General features: G+C 42.7%; 1 protein-coding gene across 1 annotated transcript in view; it reads left to right on the top strand.

The window, feature by feature from the left end:
- Positions 1 to 6,835: 6,835 nt before the first annotated feature.
- The window catches only part of LOC135225782 (proteasome subunit alpha type-6-like), an 80,779-nt gene continuing 62,808 nt past the window's right edge, over positions 6,836 to 24,806 (top strand). The window contains exons 1-2 of the mRNA XM_064265249.1: positions 6,836 to 6,993; positions 14,640 to 14,734. Coding sequence (XP_064121319.1) covers positions 6,918 to 6,993; positions 14,640 to 14,734 — 171 coding nt within the window. The 5' untranslated portion in view covers positions 6,836 to 6,917. The remainder of the gene's footprint in view (positions 6,994 to 14,639; positions 14,735 to 24,806) is intronic.

Raw genomic sequence — 24,806 nt, 5'->3', positions numbered from 1 at the left:
GCATAAGCTCCAGAACCTGGTACTACTGCCGGAGGTGGACCCCCAAGGCCGCAGGAAGGAGGTAGACCTCCTGAAGCAGCATTTCCCTGCAAGCTCTCGCCACAGGTACCACCACCCGGCCCATGAGACTTGCCACCATCAGCCAACGGCCTGCAGCAGGAGAAGTCCGAGGAGGCCGGGATCAGTGCAGCTCTCCTGAGGAGGAAAACCCCACAGCCCCGCCAGGACACCAGCTGGTGCCACTTCCACCACAAGTTCAGGAGTGAGGCAAAGCAGTGCCAGCACCCCTGCTCATTCACGCCTTCAAGAAGACGAAGGAGGTGACGCCCAACGCTGCTCCTCCTGGCAGTGGCAGTAATGAAGTCCCACCCCAGAGGATTTTACATCAGACACCATCTCCGGCCATGGGATGTTGGTTGACACTGGTTCTATGCAGTTGGTGTTCCCTCCATCGGCAGAGGATCGCAGCCATGCCCGGATGCCCTTGTAGCTGCCAATGGAACCCCAATCCACTCTACGGCACCAGGACCAGGACCATCACGTTCCTGGGCCGAACCTACACCTGGCCCTTCATCATCACCGACATACGGATTCCTTTCCTGGGGGTGGACTTCCTAGCCCACCATGGGCTCTTAGTAGACGTGGCCCGCCAACGCCTCCTCAACACTGAGACCTGCCTCTCCTGCCCACTCACCACAGGATCCAGGGCGCCCACCATCTGCTCTGTTTTCCCCTACAGATATGCCTCCCTCCTACAAGAGTTCCCAGATGTCATCCTCCCTGAGCTTCACCAGGTGGCCGGGGCCGCGCCAAAACACGATGTATATCACTATATCGACACCAAGGCCCCCAACCCCACCCCCGGATGCATGCCAAGTCCCACCGCAGCTCCTGCAGGAAGCCAAGACCGCGTTCACGGAAATGGAAAAGATGGGTATCTGCTGAAAAGCCGCATCTTCCCTCCACATGGTGAAGAAGGCAGACAGTACATGGAGGCCCTGCAGTGAATACTGTCGCCTGAACCTCATCACCACGCCTGATAGCTATCCCCTGCTGAACATGCAGGACCTCACCGGGCCTCTCCACAGAGCCAAGATCTTCTCCGAAATTGATCTATTAAAGTCATACTTTCAGGTTCCCGTCCATCCCAATGACATTCTGAAGACAGCGATCATCACACTCTTCAGGTCCTTTGTGTTTGCCTACTCCACCTTCAGCCTGCAGAATGCCAAAGCCACCTTCCAATGCCTCATGGACAGCATTCTCGGCGATTTACCTTTCTGCATCTGCTATGTGGACGATATCCGTATATTTTCTAGATCGCCGGAGGAGCACCTAACCATGTCTGGGCCGTCCTCAAGTGCCTGCAGAAGGACGGACTTGTCGTCCGTTTTGATAAATGCACCTTCAGCATGGAGAAGGTAGATTTCCTTGGCCACAAGATCACCTCAGCAGGAGTTCATCCCATGACAGTTGAGAAGTTCCTGACACCGACAACCATCAAGGCCCTCCTAGAGCTCATCAGGATGGTGAACTGTACCCAAAGGTTCATCCCTGACATCGCCCGCATCATGTGCGCTTTGACTGAGGTCCTGAAGGGCAAACCAAAGAAGCTGGTGTGAGGAGAAGACCAGCAGCTCGCCTTCGACTGCACTAAGTCTTCCCTCAGCAGATCCACCACCCTGGCTCACCAGGACCCTGACGTGCCCCTGACACTCAACACCGATGCCAGCAACATTGCATGCAGTGCTGTCCTGGAACAGTTGGTCAACGGGTCACAACGCCGCTAGCCTTCTTCAGTAGGAAGCTGCAACCCACCAAGACCCACTACAGCACCTTTAAGCATGAGCTCCTTTCTGTATACCAGGACGTCTGCCACTTCAAGTATCTTCTGGAAGGCGTCCCATTCACCATAAGGACAGACCACCAGCCGTTGGTCCACGCCTTTGTCAAGGCAGGCGACGCTTGATCCGCAAGGCAGCAATGTCACCTCGCGGCCGTCTCTGAGTTCGGGTGCTCAATTGAATATGTCCCCAACAGAAGAAACCCTGTAGCAGGCGCCCTCTCAAGGGTCAAGATAAAATCCCTTAACCTCAGCGAAGACTACTTGGATCTAGCGCGTGAGCAAGCTTCCGACCCCAAAGTACAAGCCTACCGGACCGCCATTACTGCTCTCCATTGGGAGGAAATCCCCATCAGCCCCTCCAAGACAATGCTAAAGTTCGTGTAGCATGACATCAAGAGGGACTCCCAGGAGTGGGCCAGGAACTGCATCATGAGCCAGAGCAGCAAGACAGGAGGGAACACCGAATCAGGGATAGGCTCCCTCCCTCAGCCCAGGTGAAGATTCAGATACATTCATGTCGATGTCGTCAGGCCCCTCCCCCCATGCAAGGGTGCCAGATATCTCCTGACAGTGATTGACCAGTCTACCAGATGGCCTGAGGCCACTCAGTTGTCAGTTGCCACTGCAGACACCTGTGCCAAAGCCCTCCTGTCCAGTTGGATCAGCCGCTTCGGAATGCCAGACAACATCACGACAGACTGGGGACCTGCCTTCACCTCAGAACTCTGGACTGCCTGGCATGCCTGATGGGGACTAAGCACCACACCACCACGTCCTGCAACCCCGCAGCCAACGCCATGGTGGAGAGAATCCACCGCTCCCTCAAGGCCTCCCTGATGGCACACTGCGTAGACCCCAACTGGAGGGAACAACTACTGTGGGTCCTCCTCGGCCTCCACACCACCCCAAGAGCCAGCGGCGACCCATCTCTGGCAGAGAAAGTCTATGGTGAGGCCCTGACAGTGCCAGGCGAATTCTTCCCCACCGACAGCGATGACCCTAACATCCCCTTGGCAAGACTCCTGACAGCCGCCCAAAAGTTCATCCCCTGCCGGGAGACCTATACCGATAGGAGGAAGCAGTTCCGCCCGAGTGCCTTGGACTCCTGCAAATCCATTTTCATAAGAAACAACACCACTCACCCGCCCTTGACAAGGCCCTACCGGGGATCACATCGAGTCATCCGCCGGGAGGAGAAGGCGTTCCTCGTTTTGATCGGCGGCCGCAAGGACTGGGTCTCAATCGACCACCTCAAACCCACCATCATTCCAAAAAGACAACCCCGCAGAAGGCCCTTGCAGAACTCCACCTCAGAACGCAGCACCGCCAGAGCCCTCCAGTGGCCTAAGATATCACCAGGGCCGCCCAAGGAAAGCAGTTGAACCCCCTAGGTCCACCACCAGGGGCGGCATCCTGCTTCCCAGCTCGCCAGACAATGAGGACCCAGAAGACGTTCCCCGACAAATGTCATCACTGAAAAATGGACTCCTCCAGCCCCCTGCAAGATTCCACTGACCATCAGCCAACGATTACCACTCATTCATCGTCTTGGGGGAGGGGGAGTATTTGCAAGGATGACATGTGTACTCAATATTCGCCCTTCCTTGTAAATACCTTTTCATCTCTGTATATGTCCTTTTCTTAGTATATGCTAAAATGTAGAACGATTCACGGCCTTTCTGCCAATGTACACATCATGGGAATAAGCTTCCTCTACACCAAAATATAGGTATGTGTATTTTCGGCTGTGAAGAAACACAATCACAGCAGGGGCTCTGTCCCATTTTGTTTATGTTTGTATGTGCATGCGTGACGGACACTACATTCCCGTCCACACGCCGCCTTATGTACAACCATCTCTTTGGAATAAAATATACGGGCTGCTCTAGGAGCAAAAGCCCGTGCTGGCACAAGGCCAGCTTAATCTTAAACAACAACATGGAATAAAGTTAGTTAGAGCTCTCTCCTTATCTGGCTCAGTCCTCACAAGATCATACAAACCAATTTTCTTACGGGTTATTAAGTTCTACAGCCCTACACTATGTAAATTATACTCAAGTAGAAGATAACGAAACTAGCTGGTGTGCGTCTGCCATGCTGTCTGTTTAAACAAGGCCTAAAACTCCCACGCTCGGCCTATAGCCACAAAACAAAAAGCGTATGTCAAGTCATTGGTTCTTATCACTCCCTAAATCAATTAAATAAACTATTTAACTAATTTGAAAGGACAGTTAAATCTGTTTTATTAAATCAATCTATCACATTTTTAAGCTAAGTAAAATTAATCAGAGTATTTAAGATACAGTATTTAAATTTTGTTTAGTTCACTAAAGAAAATGGAGTATAGTGATTTGTAGCTCTTAGCAGTGACTTTGTTAAAGTTAGAAAATAGATATGTACAAAATAAATTTACAACAATGATGATACTTGCCATGAGAACATTTGTGAACGATGTCATTTTGAAAAAAGGAATGGCCATCTTGAAATTTTTTTTTTTTTTTAGCCAGGACCCGAATTTTGCAATTTACAGGTTACACAATCAGTGTCCCAAGTTTCAAGCTTGTATCACAATTTGCACAAGTCTACTCATAATATCCCCAGCTGCATCCTGAACTGATGGGTATACATAAAAAAATTAGCTAGCTCAACCATTTTCAAGTTGGGAATAACAACCTCCTATTGCTCGAACAGAGCAACCTCTCTTTGCTCATCTTACGCTACCTTCTCTCTCTCTCTCTGCCTTTAAGTTCTTTTTTAACAATGAATTATACATTATTTGAACATAATTATCTTTAAATATGGGAATCTGAACAAAAAAATATACATTTTACATTATTATACACAGTTTCTGAGGGGAATTAATTGTATTACCAAAACAGTAGTATATATATATATATATATATATATATATATATATATATATATATATATCTATATATATATATTATATATATATATATATAGTCTATCACATTTCCGTGATTCATATACATATATCGAGCTACAATGTCCTTTAATATCTAATTCGCTCTACCTCGGAATTAATATATTTTCATATATGCTTAACCGAAGGGGAATTTTTTCTCGATATAGATTTGCCTGGACCAGGGCGCGAACCTATGGATCCTTTCAAACCCAGGAACGTCAGTGAAGCTTTTCCTACTACACCACCGCGCGAGGAGGTTAAAAGTTCATGTCGCCTCTCACCCTCTATACCTTTCGCGCGCAGGTAATTAGTTGGTTTGGAGACAACATCAACCCACCTCGACTCCGGTAGTGTTTGTAGTGCTTTGACAGCACGTAGCCATCTATAAGTCATATCACATTTCCGTGATTCATATACATATATCGAGCTACAATGTCCTTTAATATCTAATTCGCTCTACCTCGGAATTAATATATTTTCATATATGCTTAACCGAAGGGGAATTTTTCTCGATAATAGATTTGCCTGGACCAGGGCGCGAACCTATGGATCCTTTCAAACCCAGGAACGTCAGTGAGCTTTTCCTACTACACCACCGCGAGAGGTTAAAAGTTCATGTCGCGAGGTAGAGCGAATTAGATATTAAAGGACATTGTAGCTCGATATATGTATATGAATCACGGAAATGTGATATGACTTATAGATTGGCTACGTGCTGTCAAAAGCACTACAAACACTACCGGAGTCGAGGTGGGTTGATGTTGTCTCCAAACCAACTAATTACCTGCGCGCGAAAGGTATATGAGGGTGAGAGGCGACATGAACTTTTAACCTCTCGCGGTGGTGTAGTAGGAAAAGCTTCACTGACGTTCCTGGGTTTGAAAGGATCCATAGGTTCGCGCCCTGGTCCAGGCAAATCTATTATCGAGAAAAAATTCCCCTTCGGTTAAGCATATATGAAAATATATTAATTCCGAGGTAGAGCGAATTAGATATTAAAGGACATTGTAGCTCAATATATGTATATGAATCACGGAAATGTGATATGACTTATAGATTGGCTACGTGCTGTCAAAAGCACTACAAACACTACCGGAGTCGAGGTGGGTTGATGTTGTCTCCAAACCAACAACTAATTACCTGCGCGCGAAAGGTATATGAGGGTGAGAGGCGACATGAACTTTTAACCTCTCGCGGTGGTGTAGTAGGAAAAGCTTCACTGACGTTCCTGGGTTTGAAAGGATCCATAGGTTCGCGCCCTGGTCCAGGCAAATCTATTATCGAGAAAAAAAATTCCCCTTCGGTTAAGCATATATGAAAATATATTAATTCCGAGGTAGAGCGAATTAGATATTAAAGGACATTGTAGCTCGATATATATATAATATATATATATATATATATATATATATGTGTGTGTGTGTGTGTGTGGTGTGTGTGTGTGTAATTGCTTCCCTGACTTTAGGGTGAATTTTATGTGGGTTCATAGCTTTTATTAATACCTCCTTTTCGCCAAATCGATAAAGAATTGCGGGTTATTTAGTCTTGTAACGCTTTTACACAGTATTATGTGATAAATATATCCTAAGACGACGAATTTCTACTGGTGTTTACTTTCAAGCAAACCGTTGACTTCATAAGTAGTCTATCGTTTAAAACAGATTCTCATAGTGACTGCACTGGTAGCGTTTCCTTTTATTTTCTATCAGACTTATTTCTCAGGGACTAATAATTTTTCTTAAAATACTAAAAAATCAGCTTTTATTTAAGTTATTACATTATTTTAATATTCTAATTAATAATATGGAAATTAATATTTCTTTATTGCAAGAAAGACTATATCTATATAAAAAGACTCTTAAACAACGCTCCTAAACTTAAATGTTTGTTTATCGGATGTGTTTTTTTGTTCGTAAAATTCTCGTCGATGAGCGTTTTTATTTAACATGAAGGCATATAACCAACAAAATTATGGATTCATTTTATTATAATAAGAAAAAATGTATTATGTAAAATTGAAGTTTTGATATGCCTGTTGTTAGTAAGAGTTTTATCCGACAACTAGTGCTGTAATCAAACAAATGGAAGTCGACGGTTCGCTGTCTGCCTCCACTACGGTAACAACAGAACTTCACGTCATCCAAAATGAGTAGAGGAACCTCTGCAGGATTTGACCGGCATATAACTATATTTTCGCCCGAGGGCCGATTGTATCAAGTCGGTAAGTCTATTAAAGATTGATACAGTATTTTTGTCATGACAGTTATAAATATCGTATGTGCAACTGCTAATAAACTAGAAATCAAAGTGGCAGTAGGATACGCTGCTGGTACCGGATCACTCGGCTTCCTCAAACCCCTTTAGGTGATCTTTGACCACTCATTTAATCATCAGGAAATTCTTGATTAATTCATTTCTCGCCAAACAGTAGAATTGTAAATTTTTCCAATATGTTGCCTTAACACTATTCCATGATACCTACTAGGTAGGGTAAACAACCAAGTGGACTACCTAGTACTAGGGTAAAAAACCGCAGGGTACAGAGTGGACCATGTACGATCAGCGTGAATAATGCCCAAAAAAGTACATTATAACGCGTCCTGACATCGGAGATGGGCATCAGTCGCGACTTGTTGTTGGTGAGAAATGGAGCTAAAGACCTCTACTCTCCTTTCGAAGTTAGTATTTTCTTTAAAGTTAGAAATTAAGGCCAAATTTAAAGCATTAAATAGAGGGTAGTGAAAAGGGTGTCCCAACGCAGTGCAAATCTCACCAAAACGCTTTCGGAATTTTTACTTACCCTTGAATATTTTAGAAGATTGACGCCATCTCGATGTTTGCGGAGTCGCTTGTGTCAATAAACTTCCCATTTCCTGTGATAAATCCGCACACCACTTGTACCCACAGACGCTGGGGCACTTTCATCACAACAATCAGAAAACGGTTTCTCATCGGCTTGTTTTTTAGTAAACAACTGTTTTGGTAGAAGACGACTAAGAGTGCACTTCAATAATTTTTTAAATAGTATATAAAACATCAAAATTTTACATATTTATGATGATTAATTTGAAATATTCGTTATTGAAAAAGTAACTCGATTCTGACTCAAATTTAAGTAATAATTTTTTGGAATTAGGCTAGAACGTTCTTTTAAGTCCTGTATTATGACGTCACGACATCTTGACTTTCATACTTATTGTAAATAATTGCTTTACTTAACTTTCTTGCAGAACAGTTTACCAGTTATTTATGCAGATTATCAGCTCTTCATGTAATTGGTATAGGGTAGAATATCACGACAGGCCAACCCTCATCACGGTGGACGGGTCTTATTCACTCGATATTTAATTGGTGAAACATGAATACAATTGCAACTCTAAGCATACCATTTAAAAGACTGAAGTTTCGTCAACATATTGTGATATATGAAAGCCCCATACGAACTAAAATAAGCATGTGAGCTCTTCGTAAAATATGTTTTCAAGGCAGTTTTGAAATCCAATATGGCGGCTACGTTTTGCATGGACGGTTCTCATCAGTGACGGCCACCATCTTTCCCCAGCCTTCCCAGCACTCATTTGAACAATGTTAGCGTATGTATGTAACGTTTATTGATCTTACTCAAGATTGCAGTTGTAATCAGCACAATAAAACAACATTTTGTTGCCTATATTAGTGAAAGTATGAAACTTGTTATTCCGGGGTTATGGTTGAACTGAATTTCATTCTTACCTTGTAATCAGTGGTTTTATCCTTACTGCCATCACAACTGAAACTCCACAGTGCTTATTTGATTGTAATTATACACATTTTGGTCTTAATTCACTCCACAGTGCACTCTAACCACATTGCTGTTCGTGTTTCCTAAGCACTCACTTCGTAAACAAAGTTACGAGCAGCAGACGACAACACTGATTATGAGATGCAAAGCTTTATTCCCTTAATTGTTTACTTTACTCAATATTTAGTTTAACTCTACTTCAAAATGTTTATTTAATTCATGTCCATTATCCCTTTTTGCAACCAAAATTAACCCCCAAAATTACAAATGTTTCGGATGTATACTTACGAGCAGACGACAGTGAGGAAAAATGGGTCATCGTTGCCAATCTAGTGGAGCGTCACACATACGCCGATGCATTTACAAACTGTTTCGATGAATTCTAGTTGTCATAGTAATGCAGTAATGATAAAATTGCTCTAATATGTATATATACTACAAATAGATACGCTAATTTCACTTATTTCCCCGGTTTTGTGTAAGTCTTATACCTAGTTTGGAGGGTAAACACTTACCAATTGACAACACTGATAAACAATTGAAGAGCGCAAAACGCCGCAAAGAATGCCGTAGTCCCCTTGAATAAGTACGAATAAGTGCTGGTAAGAGGTGGGTTTACGATTGTTGTGATGAAAGTGCCCCAGCGTCTATGGGTACAAGTGGTGTGCAGATTTAGCACATGAAATGGGAAGTTTGTTGACACAAGCGACTCCGTAAACATCAAGATAGCGTCAATCTTCGAAACATTTTTAGTTGTAAGTAAAAATTTCTAAAGCGTTTTGGTGAGATTTCCACTGCCGTAGCCACCCTTTTCAGTACCCTCTGTTTAAATCTTAAAATTTGGCCTTAATTTCTAACTTTGGAGAAAATACTTACTTCGAAAGGAGAGTAGAGGTCTTTAGCTCCGTTTTTCACCAACAAGAAGTCGCGACTGATGCCCATCTCCGGCGTCAGGACGCGTTATAATGTACTTTTTCGGAGGGTGGCTAGCGTTGATTGTAGGTGGCCTGCTTGGCCTGCTGTGATATTTTACCCTAATCATAATGTGCATATATATGTTTATTATTTACTTTTTGGATATAGGGTAAAAAACCGAATGGTACAGGGGTGGACCATGTACGATCAATGTGTACAACCCCAAAAAAAGTACATTATAACACGTCCTGACATCGGAGATGGGCATCAGACGCGACTTGTTGTTGGTGAGAAACGGAGCTAAAGACCTCTACTCCGGTGTCAGGACGCGTTATAATGTACTTTTCTTGGGGTTGTACACATTGATCGTACATGGTCCACCCCTGTACCATGCGGTTTTTTACCCTATGAAGATGTTTTACTGCTGGATTATCGCCGTAGTGTGATGCAATTGTTTTCGGTCCGTGGGCCTCTATTTTCGCACCTTAAGAAATTATGGGGCCGAATTTGCAATGTCCAGAAAGTCGTTAAAAGAGGAAAGTTAGCATTGAGGGGCATGTGTTTTGATTGAGAAAGATACAAATTTATTCAATAGCTAGCTTGTAAAAAATACTTGATTACAAAAAACTTGATTGGCAACTAAGCAGCATACCTACTATGGGTTTCAGAGACAGTGCAAGCACGTTTTTGGCCAATACCTATTTCTGTAATGAACACTCGTATCAGAACGAGATTTTCCTATAGTGCATTACACCCAGTGCCGTAATTTATAAGGGTATCGTGAATCTAAGGGTATCGTGAATCACTAATCGTAAAGAATAAAGAGTCTTTGTACCAAGAGACAAAAACTCCATTATCCAGAAATGGATACGAACATGCGTTAAAAGCTCCACCTACCCTCCCCCCCTGTAAAATATTGATGTTTTATTATTTATTTAAATAATTATCTAGTGCACGCTTCGTCGTCGTCTTCTTTCAAAACTGTAGTTTCCTTAAAAATGTTGTGGTTAGGGACCGTATTCCGATTGTTCTGGTGAAAGTGCCCCAGCGCCTGTGGGTACAAGTGGTGTGCAGATTTATCACAGGAAATATGAAGTTTGTTGACACAAGCGACTCCGCAAACATCGAGATGGGGTCAATCTTCTAAAATATTTATGCGTAAGTAAAAATTTCGAAAGCGTTTTGGTGAGATTTGCACTGCGTTGGACACCCTTTTCACTACCCTCTGTTTAATGCTTTAAATTTGGCCTTAATTTCTAACTTTGGAGAAAATACTTACCGTAAATTCCGGCGTATAAGTCGACCGGAAGATAAGTCGACCCCCCAATTCTGAGTAAATTTTTATGATTTTAACTAATATCGGGTATATTAGTCGACCTATAAAATGTGAGGCCAACCGTACGCTCAAAATAAGCAGCAGGGTAAAACGTATCATATAAAATAACCTGGATGTTATTACGGTACATAAGTTGCTCTACTTACCATATGAAATACTGGTAATATACTCGGTATATTAAAAAATCTGTGTAATATATAAAAGATGGATACTGGCAAATAGGATTAGAAATGATATAACGAAAGATACGTTACTCGTGTGTAATGTAAACAAACAAAGCGCTAACTAACGCTGCATAACAGCTTACGTATATATGTATGTATAAACTGCCACTCAAGTTAATGATTTGTTTGGGGTTGTTAAAAGGATTTTAAATACATATTTACCATTAAATACAAATTTTTTTTATTTTATTTTATGTGATAAATAAAGATTTCATACCATATATAAATGTTTTTGAACAATACCCCGGTAAATACAAAACTGTCAGAGTGAACGCATCCTTCTTAGTTACGGTACTACAAATGGCTAAGCAATGTTTACACTTGCTGTGCGATTGGGGTTTCTTCAAGTTACTTTGATTTTTTTCATTTTATTTAAAGTAATGGATGTTCTAATGTATTATTATTGTCGTATTACTGTGCGAAATGTTTTTAATACTGGTATTTACATACATAGTTACCTCAACAAGGCTGTCATTGTTATTAGCCAACTGTAAAGCCTGGATTCCTGTACCGATATGCCAAAATAATCAAGATTCACTTTTTGTTACCGTTAGATAAGTCGACCCCCTAATTTTGGCATGATTTTTTGGGGTTAAAGGGTCGACTTATACGCCGAAATATACGGTACTTCAAAAGGAGAGTAGAGGTCTTTAGCTCTGTCTCTCACCAACAACAAGTTGCAACTGATGCCCATCTCCAGTGTCAGGACGCATTATAAGTACTTTTTCGGAGGGTGGCATGCCGTGATCGTTGGTGAGTTGAGCCAGGCCATATGGTTGTTTACCCTACTTTCACTAATATAGGCAAAAAAATGTTATTTTATTGTGCTGATTACAACTGCAATCTTGAGTAAGATCAATAAACGTTACATGTATACGCTAACATTGTTCAAATGAGTGCTGGGAAGGCTGGGAAAGATGGTGTCCGTCCGTGACTAGACCCGTTCAACCACACGATCGGCACCATATTGGATTTCAAAACTGCCTTGAAAACATATTTTATGAAGAGCGTCACATGCTTATTTTAGTTCGTATGTGGCTTTCATATATCACATTATGTTGACGAAACTTCAATCTTTTGAATGGTATGCTTAGAGTTGTAATTGTATTCTTGTTTCACCAATTAAATATCAAGTAAATAAGACCCGGCCAGCATGATGATGATGGCTCAGATATGATGGGATCATGTATGTCAGGTTTGGTATCAAGCAACCAGGTGCAGTAAGTGCTGCTCTTAAGGGGGTTCGGCCTTTATCCGTTTCCTGTTCCGGTTCAGTTGGACAGGTCTGACAGACGATAACCTTTGAAGAGAGAATCAGGTGTTAGTTGTGGGTTTTTGTTTCTTTGGTGAAGGAAAGCAAGTGTAAATGGATGGTGAACTTTGTCCATCCCCTCTTTCCGCAATCCAGGCTCCGGAGGTATCTCACAATTAATTCAAGCAATGTTTGATACATTGTATTCAACTAAACCAGTAGTCTCTCAAACATCAATTAAGCTGATCTGGTTTCGACTGAGTCGGGCAGTTTTTGGGGAAGACGACTCTAGGCTAGCATCACTTTGGGCCGATTAGACTGGATTCAACCTTGCTTCTAATCGGGTGTGTTCTGTATGAGGTAGCAGTTAACCTTTCTGCCAGTGTCCAAGTTCCAGTTTACGAGTTTGTTGAGGCTCTTCTCTCTTGGGTTCCTTTGTTGATTCGTGTGGTAGGGGTTACAGATCGTTAGGCTGGTATTTGGAAGACACCTTTTGCAGCCAGTCGGAGGCCTTGTCCCACTCTATGTGGATGATGTGAGAGTTGAGATGTTCTTGTCAAGGAGAGGAGGGATTTCTTGTTAAATCATCTGCCTCTGCACTTTCCAGACACTCGGCAACAGTCTTTTTGAAACAAGATGTCTCCTCAATAGTCAATTTCGTGTCGTAATAGTTGCAGCAGCATCGTGGGATGATCACAAATGCTGCTGTCCAGTTCGAGCTCTCAAAGTTTATTTGTCACATACTGAGGAACTTTTACCTCGTCCGAGAATCTTTATTTGGTTTCCCCTAGGTGTCCATCTCGTTCCATTTCCAAAGTGGTTAGTTTCTTCCTGCGAAGGGTTCTTAGTCAAGCGTCTGTTGGCTCTTCATCACTTTTGGAGCCTTCTAGTTGGGGCTTCGTTCCAGGGCACAAAGTATCGCGGATGGCTACCCTTCGGCTTTTGGGAGGAATTTTTCGGTGACAGCGATCGTGTAGGCAGTTATTTGAGGGTCAGTGTGGATTTTCACAACGCTCTACATTAGGGATTTTCAGTTTCTTCAGAGAAGGTTACTCGCTGGGTCCTGTCGTTGCTATGACTTAGTTTTATAGTTACTGTACCTTGTTATTGTTAGAGTTTTATAGTTACTGTACCTTGTTATTGTTAGGATGTCAGAAGTTTTGGTAGTCAGTGATAGTCTAAATGAACTAAAGTGTTTTTGTTGGTCAAGCTTAGACTGAGTGTTTTGTTCCTTTAGGCCCTTGAGGTTAGGCAGATCCCGATGGTCATGTTGGAATAACTACAACTTCTTTAGCACAAGTCATATGTGCCAGGGAGCAGTAGCAAGGTCCTGCACACTCAACTTCTCCTCCATACATGAGAGTCTAGATAGCCACATGGGAGGTTCACTGTTTCCCCTCCGTACCCCTCCGTACATGAGAGGCTAGATAGCCACATGGGAGGTTCACCGTTTCCCCTCCATTCATGAGAGGTATAGAATACCACATGGGAGGTTCTTCAGACTCAGGCAGTACCTTGGACTTGACATTGACAGTAAGGTACAGATAAATAGGTGTGGTTACATACATACACTATATACATGGTAGGTTGATTTTGAGTTCCCTGCGTGTGCTCCATGGACAGGTCGGGCTGAATTAGATTGATCTCATCTCCATTAAATTTTGTTAATCGGGCTAATTCAGATATTCAAGGAGTGTATTGCAATATGAAGTTTTCATAGTAAAACTAATATTGTAATACTTAACCTGAACACCTGAATGATCCCCTCCCTCCTCCCCACTTCATTTTGATAGTGAATGATTCAATTGAGGAGACGGGCCTGTGGTGGCCAGTATTTGCACCAGCGTTGCCAACGGTAACACAGGTAACTCATTTGACTAGATTTTACATGTGGCGTTGGTAATGCTGACAGTTTAAATTACTCACTTAAAGGGTAAATATGTGGGATATAGTTCGGGCTGGTCAGTGACCAGGGCTAATTCAGGTGTTCAGGTAGGTATTACAATATTAGTTTTATTATGAAAACTTCATAACTAGGTTATCATCAGATATTTCAACCTTTTTTATCCAGGAAATCAACAATTACCTGCTAAGAAGTTGCTTGATTGTAGATGTAGCGTACAATGGCAAATAGACAAGTACGACTAAAGAAGGCACTATGTAGTCCATACCAAGTTGACGTTGTAGAAATTTTCATAAAATAATCTGGAAATTAATTTACTCTATTATATTTTTATAACTTAAATATTGTATTGACAGTGTATTGACACTTGGTTTAAAGGAATTTTTGAAAATTTATTCCAAATCAGTTGCACGTGATTTGAGTAAGAATGTATTTTCTTTTTTTTCTTTTTTTCAGAATATGCATTTAAAGCCATTAATCAAGGTGGTCTGACATCAGTAGCATGTAAAGGGGAAGATACAGCAGTATGTGTCACACAGAAGAAAATTCCAGTAAGTGATATCAGCTGTGACTATTTGACTTGAGTGGTTCAGATTGTATCTGGTAAAAGTAATTATACTTTATTAGTAAGCTTTTGAGTGGTTTAATCATGAACATTAAATGGTAATCATAATTAGGCGCTTAAAATTGTTATTTTGTCTATTTTTAGTAATGCTGAGAACTTGTGGTTTTAATCAATGTTTAATATGTGATGAGAAAAGTTACAGGCAGTCCCTGGCTTACGACGGGTGTTCCTTTCTTTAGACACGTCGTTGGTCGAAAATCTTTGTAAGCACCAGAAAATCATCAAAAATCCCAAGAAAACTTTACTTTTAATGCTTTGGGTGTATTGAAAACTATGTAAACTGCATTTTTATTGCATTTTTCATAAAGAAAACCTTCAAATATTGATTATTTTGTATTTTTGGAGTCATATTTCTTCCGCCAGATTGGCTTTGTAAGCAGCGTAACCCTGGAACATGCACCGTAAACCTGGAAATAATTTCTGGTGAATATAATTGAAAAATGTCAACTTCAGAACTTTGTAAGCAGGGGACTGCCTGTATATGCAAAGAATGTTCCTGTGCAGGTGGAAACCTTTATTGATTTCAGATGAATCTTGCCCACTGTTAAAGTTAGCTATATCTCCGTGCCAATTAGGCGAGTTGGCATTGAAATAAAAAAAATCAAATGGCTGCACTGATGACTGTCTAGTTCACCTGTTCTCCACCAGGTGTGTTTTGAATGTGATGTTATTTTGTGAATTTTGGCTGTTTTCTCCTGTCACAGTACCATGATTTTAATCATTCTACAATGTCTTCCACCAGAAGCAAATCTATATAGTACTAACTTTAGGTTATGTAGGAATGATTACTTTGTAAGCAGGATGCCTAAACTTAAGGTAGATCAGCATAATGTTTGTAGCAGCTGCAGGGGTACAGAGTGAGCACTGCAGGGATTGGCCTAAGGATCGTATGCTTTAAGTATCAGATAAGGGAAAAGAAGGGAAGCAGATAGATTGTGGATACAGTTACTTAGGTGAGGGCATGAAGCTTCCTTTTGTCCCCTTCCTGGTGAGCCTTTGTCTGTAGGTAGCTGTAATCTCCCGATGGTTTTAGCCTATGCTAGGTCTAGTGCTAATAGTTTCTAGTACAGGCAGTCCCCAGTTATCGGTGGGGGTTCCATTCCCTGGGGTGTGGCAATAAGCAAAAATCGCTATTAACTGAAACGGGGGGGGGGGGGGGGGGGGGGGGGGGGGGGGTGGGGGGGGGGGGCAGGGGATTGCGTTGCCGATAAGCGAAAACTGTCATTAACTGAAACTCAGTGATTTGTGGGGCCATAATGGTGCTTATGGCACTGATAACCAGTTATCGTCACCATAAGCACCCTTATGGCACTGATAACCAGTTATCGTCACCATAAGCACCCTTATGGCACCGATAACTGGAACTTGTCCTGTTATGGCACCATAAATCGCTGATTTTATGGCGCTAGACAAGCCCCATAAAACCGTATCGCCGATAACCAAGTCTGCCAATAACTTGGGGACTGGCATTTCCTCCTTAGCTCCAACTTGCAGTCTCCTTTTCGTTCTGGAAAAGCGTATTGAGAAACTTGAACATGATGTAAGCCTTTAGAATCTGTTAAAGGTTTGACTAAATTTATGATAGGGAATCGTTCCAAGTCCCTCTCATAGTGAACATTCATTTTCGCATTCCCCTTGTAGAGGTAAGGTTTCGGTGTCCTCGCCCGTATGTAGCCCGAGTCTAGGACTGGCCTGCAACAGTTGGAAAAGTCTGTTTGCCAGGGAACCAGGTTGGTTCTCAGGGCGATGGGGTTTTGTGCCCTCCGACTCCTACCTCTCTTGTTTAACACGTTCACCTAAGGACCATTTTGTTAAATGTTAGTCTTCACTCTGTATGTGTATTCTGCCGTCATGGGAACTTACTTTGAGGCATTAGCATACATAGGATTCATAATATATATTAAGGTATAGACAGTTGTAATGAGATATTATGTTACGTGTGTATATTTTTATTACTCTCTTCGTTATGTTTGCGTTGCGTACCTACGAGTTCTTATTCTCTCTTCTTCTTCTGGTTCTCTTCGTGGCTACGGGTAATGTTTGAAAGGTTATTTGTTATATGGGCTAACCTTCAATTATCACTTGCTACAGTTGAGTTTCTTTTCTCATAGGAACATTGTAGATTATTTATTTCGTTTTAGCCATGTCTCTCAGGAGGTTCTTCTTTGCTTTCATGGTGTGAGTACTCTCACGGATTCTGGGCAAGTTAAACACCACTTAATTAATTTGCTTATAATTAAAATAAAGTACAAAGTTCACAATGCACACTACTACACTACACTGGAACAGAGTGAGAAGGAACACAGCCTTCCCGTATAAGGTCTGGTTCTTGACTGATTTTCTCTAGGAGTTCAAATGAAGTTTGGACCTAACTGATTCAATTAGCTCCTCCTTAACTACTCTCTAAGACACATCCTACTACTTCTTGAGTGGCTTTCCTTACTTCCGGTGCCACCCCTAGATTAGTCTGATTGGTTTCGCCTCTTGACGGTAACCACCCACTGAAGGAGTCAAAGTTCAGAGTTTCTGGTGATGTTTGCATTTTATTGTTTTGGAACTTGACTGCCAATATTTGGTATATTTTTCGAAACTGCTATTCGTGCAGGCTTATGCTGCACACATCTACTCTCGTTTCTACCTTAACTTCTGGTAGATTCTTCATATTTTTCTACCAGTGGTTTTTCCTAACTAAATTGTCCCTATCTATTCTCTGGACAGACTCTTGTTGTTTCCTAACAACTAATGTGTCTTTAGCGAGTTTTACTTATTCTGATATTACGTCTTCTCAGTTTAAGGTTTAACCAACCTCTCATATTTTGGTTATTCTAAATTCTCATGTGCTAGCCTATTCCTCTTTCTTCGTCAAAATGCACTTGTTCGTCCTTTGCATGCTTTTTCTTCGGCTATCGGCTAATCTCTTACTTCTGCCTCGACTTCATAATGTTTCTCTTTCAAATCTACAATGTTTATAGTATCTAATACTTTTCAAGCTAGATATTATTCTAGCTTCAGAGCTTTCTAATGATGTACTGTATAGGAATGCTTTCAAGTACAGTGGACCCCCCGGTTTTAACATCCCGATTCGTGAACTCGTGGATTCACGGATTGCTCTCTGGACTATATCTACCTATTATTTGCAGGAAATTTGCTTATTTGTGGTATTATTCTATGAGAAATATAAAAAAATCCCTGGTATTTTTTATGTATTTCATCATAAAATGCACTTTATGTGATAAAGCTAAAAAAAAAAAAAAGTTATATAAGTTTATAGTGGGTTTTTCTTGAGTTTTCCTACAAAATTAGGCCATTTTCAGTGTTTTTATTGGGGTTCCAAATATTTGCGGATTCTAAACATTCTCAGGGGGGGTCTGGTATGCATCCCCCACAAATACAGGGGTACCACAATGCGGGAGAGAAGTTGTAACTCCTCTCCCCCGGTTCCCAAATTTTCCCATTTTCTTTTGCACCTCATTTTCTTAACATCAGCTGACTCGTGTGGATACAGCTGAGTGACTGACTCCATGAGTCACTTAAGAATGTCCCTTTTTCATCAAGTCGTGAATGTGATATAATACTCAGCTGTTGGCCCCCCTATCGACAAGTGTCGCTTCCTGTCACCAGTTGTTGCGAAGGAAGAGCAATCCTTAAGGCTCTTTTGTTTACCTCTTGTCTGCAGCTGTCTCCTCCTGTCGCCCTCTGGCAGAAGAAGAGTTTGAATTGGAGAAACTCCTTCGGTCTGGTCAGCGTTTATTGCAATGTTATGCTTTGCTGTATCCTCATTTAGTTAAGGAAAGAGGCCATATAGAGAGTGTCTCACTTGTCTTTGGGTATTTCAGTGTCCTTTAGATATTTGGAGAAGAGAACCTAATGTTTCTCCTTCAATCAGAGCACGTTTCGTATCTTTTCTCGTACTCGGATGCACAAAGCTCCCTTTAGATCTGCCATGGCTTGCCTTCTTGTGTTTAATGAATTTGGGGAGAGCCAGGGTCTGCCTCTTGCGATACAAGTGCTTATTGGCGCTTAAACTGTCTTCAGTAGGAGGTTTAGTTTCATTCTCTCCTATGAAGAGACAAACACAAGACTGACAGGTGCTTTGGACATGCTGATGGAATCTCAGTCTAGCTTGTTGAGTTGTTACCTTATACTCGGTACGTTGTCTCTTCTCTTTGTCAGCTTAGAGAAGGGGAAGTGACAACCTAGCAAGTTTGCGAGGCCAGCTTTAAGGTTTTGGCACCATTGGAAGTTTAGCGAGGAAGAGCGTTAACTCATTTCTGATGCTGCAAGCTAATGTCTCGCATGCTTATACTAACTCAGTTTGGTAGAAGTGAGAACACTTTTGCTTCTGTCTGCTTATGCAGCTCAGGTCAAGGTGATAAGGGAGTATCTATTGTTACAGTCTCGTTTTATACCTTAGGTGCAGACCTTAGGTTCGGCATGCTTGGAGAAACTTGGGACCAGTACCTTATATGGTGGAGACAGTGAATGAGTGTTATGATTCTTTTTTGGTTGTCCGCCACTGATTTAATCTCCTGCTTATAGCTGTTCCTTTGTCATCTTCAGCAGAAATCTTTCTAGGACATTTTGAGACTGAATAGCAGGAAATATCTGTCACCATACTTTTGGTTTTCTAGCATGGTTTAGTGCCTTTCTAAGAATGGTCAGACTTGGGGTAGACATGCAGAAACGTATTCCTCTTACCAGTACATCCTCAGTCATGCAAGTTCCTTCCAACTTTTGCAGGGCAGTCGTAGGCTCGAGCTACATACAGGCAAGGGCACCGACACCTTACCTCTGCAAGGGTAGCACAAAAATGAACATTCACTTTGGAGGGGGACGCGGAATAGTTTCCAATTATAAAATCAGTCAAACCTTTAACAGATTCTAAAGGCTTACATCTTGTTCAAGTTTCTCCATATGTTTTTCCAGAACTGAAAGGGGAGTGGAAGTTGGAGCTAAAGAGGAAATGTCAGTACAGTCGGCTCTCAATTAACGCATGTTTAATTAACACATTTTTGGTTTAATGCAAGTTACAAAATATTTTTAAAAAAATTGTTAAAAACATGAAAATTTTAATTTAACACGAAATGGCGCCCAAAGTTTCGTTTTCAAATCACCCGCGCATTAGTACTACACACGATACCAGTCAACATAAACAAAGAACATAGCGTAGGCCACTGTATGTATTTATTTATTTATTAATAAAGCAAAAGACTTTGAGTATTGTATTTATTAATAAAGCAAAAGACTTTGTTTATTGATTAATAGCCTGAAAGATTTTATTCTGTTTTTGTTTTTTGTCTGAACTACATAGTACTGCATTCTCCTAGTTTAGCATATACTATGGTATATCGTATACATATGAATACAGTGGCCTAGCCTAAGTTATACTCTATACTACATATACGGTACAGTAATTATTAATATAAGCCAATTCTGGAGGTTCAATATATTCAGACTATGATAATACAGTACCAAAAGAAAAAAATGAACACGAAACAAGAATCAGCTTTGATCCAACATTAGCATAATTGAGCAATGTCAGGCTGCTGATGGCTATGTATATTACAAACATAACAAATATGCATCTTCTCTATGAATTTTTTAAGGAGGCTGGCCAGAACCTATATATTGGGGGTATAGGGCGAAAAATTCAAAGTCATGAAAAAATTCATGGAGCTTCATATGGCAAATGAGAATATGTATACGAAATATTTCTTCAAAATTCCTCTTACTTTCGTAGTTAAAGGGTAATTAGTTAACATAACTCAATAAGCCTAAAACATTGATCCGTACAAGAAAATGCAATATTTCTTATGTTATCGTAAATTTTGATAATTATTGTCAAAGAAATTGGGAGAAATGGCATCTGTAGACATTCCCCAAGTCCAGAAGGGAGACTTCAGTCAGCTACCAAGTTCAACCATGATTCAGTGCGAGCACAAACCTCAAGTAGTCTACACGTCGAGTTTCACCTCTGACATTCGCTTGCTTTTATGTATGTTTATCTATGTTTCGGCAAGAATTTCATCATGCCAATGAGGAAAAGTCAAGGAAAACATCTCGCTAACATACAGACGAAGAAAAATCGCTCAAGTATTATTACAGAATATCATAATATACGCGTAGTTAGTGAAGAGAGAGGGGAGGGTTGCGTAGTAATGCCAATGTCTTGCCTGACAGCACACGTCACACCGTGCCCAAGGCTACGATATTTGAGCAAAGAGATCTTCATTTATGGTAAATAACATAGTTTGTTCATGAAACTTACCTGTCAGATATATATATAGCTGTATTTTCTGAAGTCCGACAGAATTTCAAAACTCGCGGCACACGCAGTGGGCGGCCAGGTGGTAGTACCCATTCCCGCCGCTGGGAGGCGGATATCAGGAACCATTCCCATTTTCTATTCATATTTTTTCTGTCGCCGCTGCGGTAAACAACTGTTTGCAGTACCTCCGCCTAGGATTTTGATATACTTTCGTCACTTAAGCATCTGGATTGTCTTTTGGTTTTGATTCTGGATTGGTGGCTTGGCACGTGCAATAGTGGACTGTTTTTGGATTTTGGATTGGCTTTTCTGTAAACTTGATGTCTGGATCAAGTTCAGTGAGTTTCAGAGTGTGTGTGAAGAGTGATTGTAAGGTGAGACTACCGAAATCATCGGTAGATCCCCACACTGTTGTACGGGGTGTAGGGGGCATGTATGTTTATTGGATGATCGGTGCAAGGAATGTGAATGTTTAACCGATGATGGATGGAAGATGTATGATTCTTATCAACGTAAATTGGAACGCGATAGGATCAGGAGGTCTTCCTCTAGGAGCGGTTCCAGTAAAGGTAAGGGAAGTAATATTCCACCTTCAATAACACCAGTAGAGTTTGTATCACCTAACCCTGTGTTGTTGCCCTCGGGCCCTGAAATTGTGTCTGGAGAAGGTAATGCCCTTTCTCTTATTTTAGAGTCTTTATGCACTCTTGAATCTAAAGTGGGTGGAGCGCTTGGAGAGACTCGCGTCCATTGAAAAGGACCTTTTGGAGTGAGGACGCTTCACGTCCTCTCTCCCCGGGGTTTGTTGCGGTCTTCACCTGCGTCGTATGACGCTTTTCCGCCGCAGAAGAGATACAGGACGTCATCAGAGGATGACGCTGAGAAGCGCTACAGTCGCTCTTCGGAGAGGCAGGTAGCTGTACCTGTGAGAAGGAAGGAGGCATCCCCTCGCCCCTCGTCTTCTCGCAGGTTCAGCCCTTCGCCTGCTTTAGTTTCTTCACCCACGAAGAACATTCTCGTGTCCCTTCAGGATCAGTTGTCTGCTTTAATGGCTAAGAAGGCGGTCGAGCCTCAACGTAGGAAGGACGTCAGACTGCCTGTCAAGAGGACTAAGCAGTCTCCTTCTCCTTCTCCTCGTTCGTCTCTGTCTCCTCCTGCGTCTACTTCGGTGCCCCTCCGATCTCATTCGTCGAGTAAGAAGGCACGTAAACAGGAGGCTGTCTTTCCCGCTAGACGTCCTGCGCAGACCGCTCGACAGGACGCTTTTCAGGAGGACGTTCATCGGGACGCTTTTCAGGACGCCCAGCAGGACGAGGACGCTCGTCAGGATGTTTTTGTTGACGCTCGGAGGGACGCTTTTCCAAGCGTAGATGCTTTTGAGAGCACTCAGCAGGACGCTTTGAAAGCTAAGGCTTCTGGACGCTCTAGTAAGAAGTGTAAGGACGCTTCTTTAGGGCGAGTTAAGGCAGTTGCCGCTCAAGACGCTCTTCTTGCTTCACGCGGTAAGGATCGACAGGAGGTCGGTCGGAATGAAGAAGCTTCTTCGTCCAAACCGCAGAGATCTCTTTTAAAGATCAGACCCGTTGGTCGTACGCCCTATCCGGATGTACAGTCTCCGATTCCTCTTAGGGAAGAAGGAGAGTTGAGTAGTCCTGCGGACTCGGTTGAGGAGGATCAGCCGTCTGTTTCGTCCGTTTCAGACTATAAAGTGCTCGTACAGTTGTTATGCTCGTCTTTTGGAGACAAGTTTCAGCCTTCAGCTCCTAGGTCTCCACCCTCTCAGTTTGCTTCATCGAAGTCTTGTAAAACCCCGGAGTTCGTGGAGATGAAGACTTCGCTGTCCACCAAGAGGGCTTTGAAGAAGTTCCAAGACTGGATGGAACGAAGGAAGGATCAGGGCAAGTCGACTTTCGCCCTTCCTCCCTCAAGACTCAGTGGAAAAGGAGGCATTTGGTACGAGACCAAAGGGGAAGTAGGTGTGAGGATCCCGTCGTCAGCACAAGGGGATTTTGCTAGTCTGGTCGACGCTCAGAGGAGGTCCCTTTTGTCAACAGCAAAGATTTCATGGACTCCTACGGAAATCGACCATCACATGAAGGGACTTTTGAGGACTCTCGAAGTCTTCAACTTTTTGGACTGGTGCTTGGGAGTCCTAGATATTCAATCTAGGAGTCCGGACTCTATCAGTCTGGGGGAGCTGTCCAGTGTTTTAACATGCATGGACAAGGCCATCAGAGATGGTTCGGAAGAGTTAGCTTCGCACTTCGGTACGGCTTTTCTTAAGAAGCGAGCGCTGTTCTGCAACTTTACAGCGAAGTCGGTCACGACGGCTCAAAGAGCGGAGCTTCTCTTTGCGCCTCTGTTCGAACATACTCTTCCCCCAGGATTTGGTGAAGACCTGAGCGTAGCTTCTCTTTGCGCCTCTTTCGAACCATCTCTTCCCCCAGGCTTTGGTGAAGGACCTGGCGGTTAGCTTGCAGGAGAAAGCTACTCAGGACCTCTTAGCCCAGTCCTCCAGATGTCCCGCAGTACCTACTACGTCTTCTTTTGGGCGAGCTCCAAAGAAGCTTAAACAGCTCCTCGAGGGAGAGGTCTTTCAAGAGGAAGAGCTCCTTTCAAGCCAAAAGCAAATAAGTGAAAGTTATGTCCTTCAGACACCAGTCGGAGCCAGACTGAAGTTTTTTGCGGGAGCATGGGGAGAGAGAGATACGGACCTTTGGTCCCTCAAGATTGTGGAACAGGGGTACAAGATCCCCTTTTTGGTACCTCCTCCTCTATGCACGACTCCCAAGGATCTTTCTCCTTCGTATCAAGGGGAGAAACAGCAAATACTTTTCGATCTTCTAGATCAGATGGTCGAGAAAAGAGCGGTGGAGCAGGTCGTAGACCTGGGGTCACCAGGATTTTACAACAGGCTTTTCCTGGTACCAAAGCAGTCGACGGGTTGGCGTCCAGTCCTAGACGTAAGCAGGCTGAATCTTTTCATAGAAAAGATAAAGTTCAAAATGGAGACGCCTCAGTCAGTTCTAGGAGCCTTGAGACCGGGCGACTGGATGGTGTCCTTGGACCTGCAGGACGCATACTTTCACGTTCCAATCCACCCTCTTTCAAGAAAGTATCTAAGGTTTGTTTTAAGAGACAAAGTCTGGCAATTCAGAGCCCTTTGTTTCGGCTTAAGCACGGCTCCGATGGTGTTTACAGTTCTGATGAAGAATGTAGCGAGATGGTTGCATTCTTCTGGAATAAGAGTATCTCTCTATCTCGACGATTGGCTCATCAGAGCGTCTTCAGAGGAGAGGTGTCTGAAGGACCTTCAGTTCACGTTAGCCTTGGCGAAGTCCCAGTCGCATCTGACCCCGACACAGTCCATCGTCTATCTGGGGATTCAGATGGATTCAGTGGCTTTTCGGGCGTTTCTGTCCCAGGAACGACAGCTGCAAGGCTTAGAGAAAGTTTCAGCCTTCCTGGGAAAGGAAACTTGCTCGGCGAGGGAATGGATGAGTCTGCTGGGGACCATTTCCTCGCTGGAAAAGTTTGTTTCCCTGGGGAGACTGCACCTCAGGCCTCTCCAGTTTTTCCTTGCAGAGGAATGGAGGGTCAAGGAAGATCTAGATGCGACCTTGAAGATCTCCGAGTGAGTAAAACACCATTTAAGATGGTGGCTCGATCCTCAGAAGTTTCGAGAGTGTCTATCTCTAAAACTTCAGAGCCCCGACCTAGTGTTGTTTTC

This window comes from Macrobrachium nipponense, chromosome 13 (genome assembly GCF_015104395.2).
Source record: "Macrobrachium nipponense isolate FS-2020 chromosome 13, ASM1510439v2, whole genome shotgun sequence".
In the NCBI taxonomy this organism is placed as follows: domain Eukaryota; kingdom Metazoa; phylum Arthropoda; class Malacostraca; order Decapoda; family Palaemonidae; genus Macrobrachium; species Macrobrachium nipponense.
This window is presented reverse-complemented; position numbering and strand designations above follow the sequence as displayed.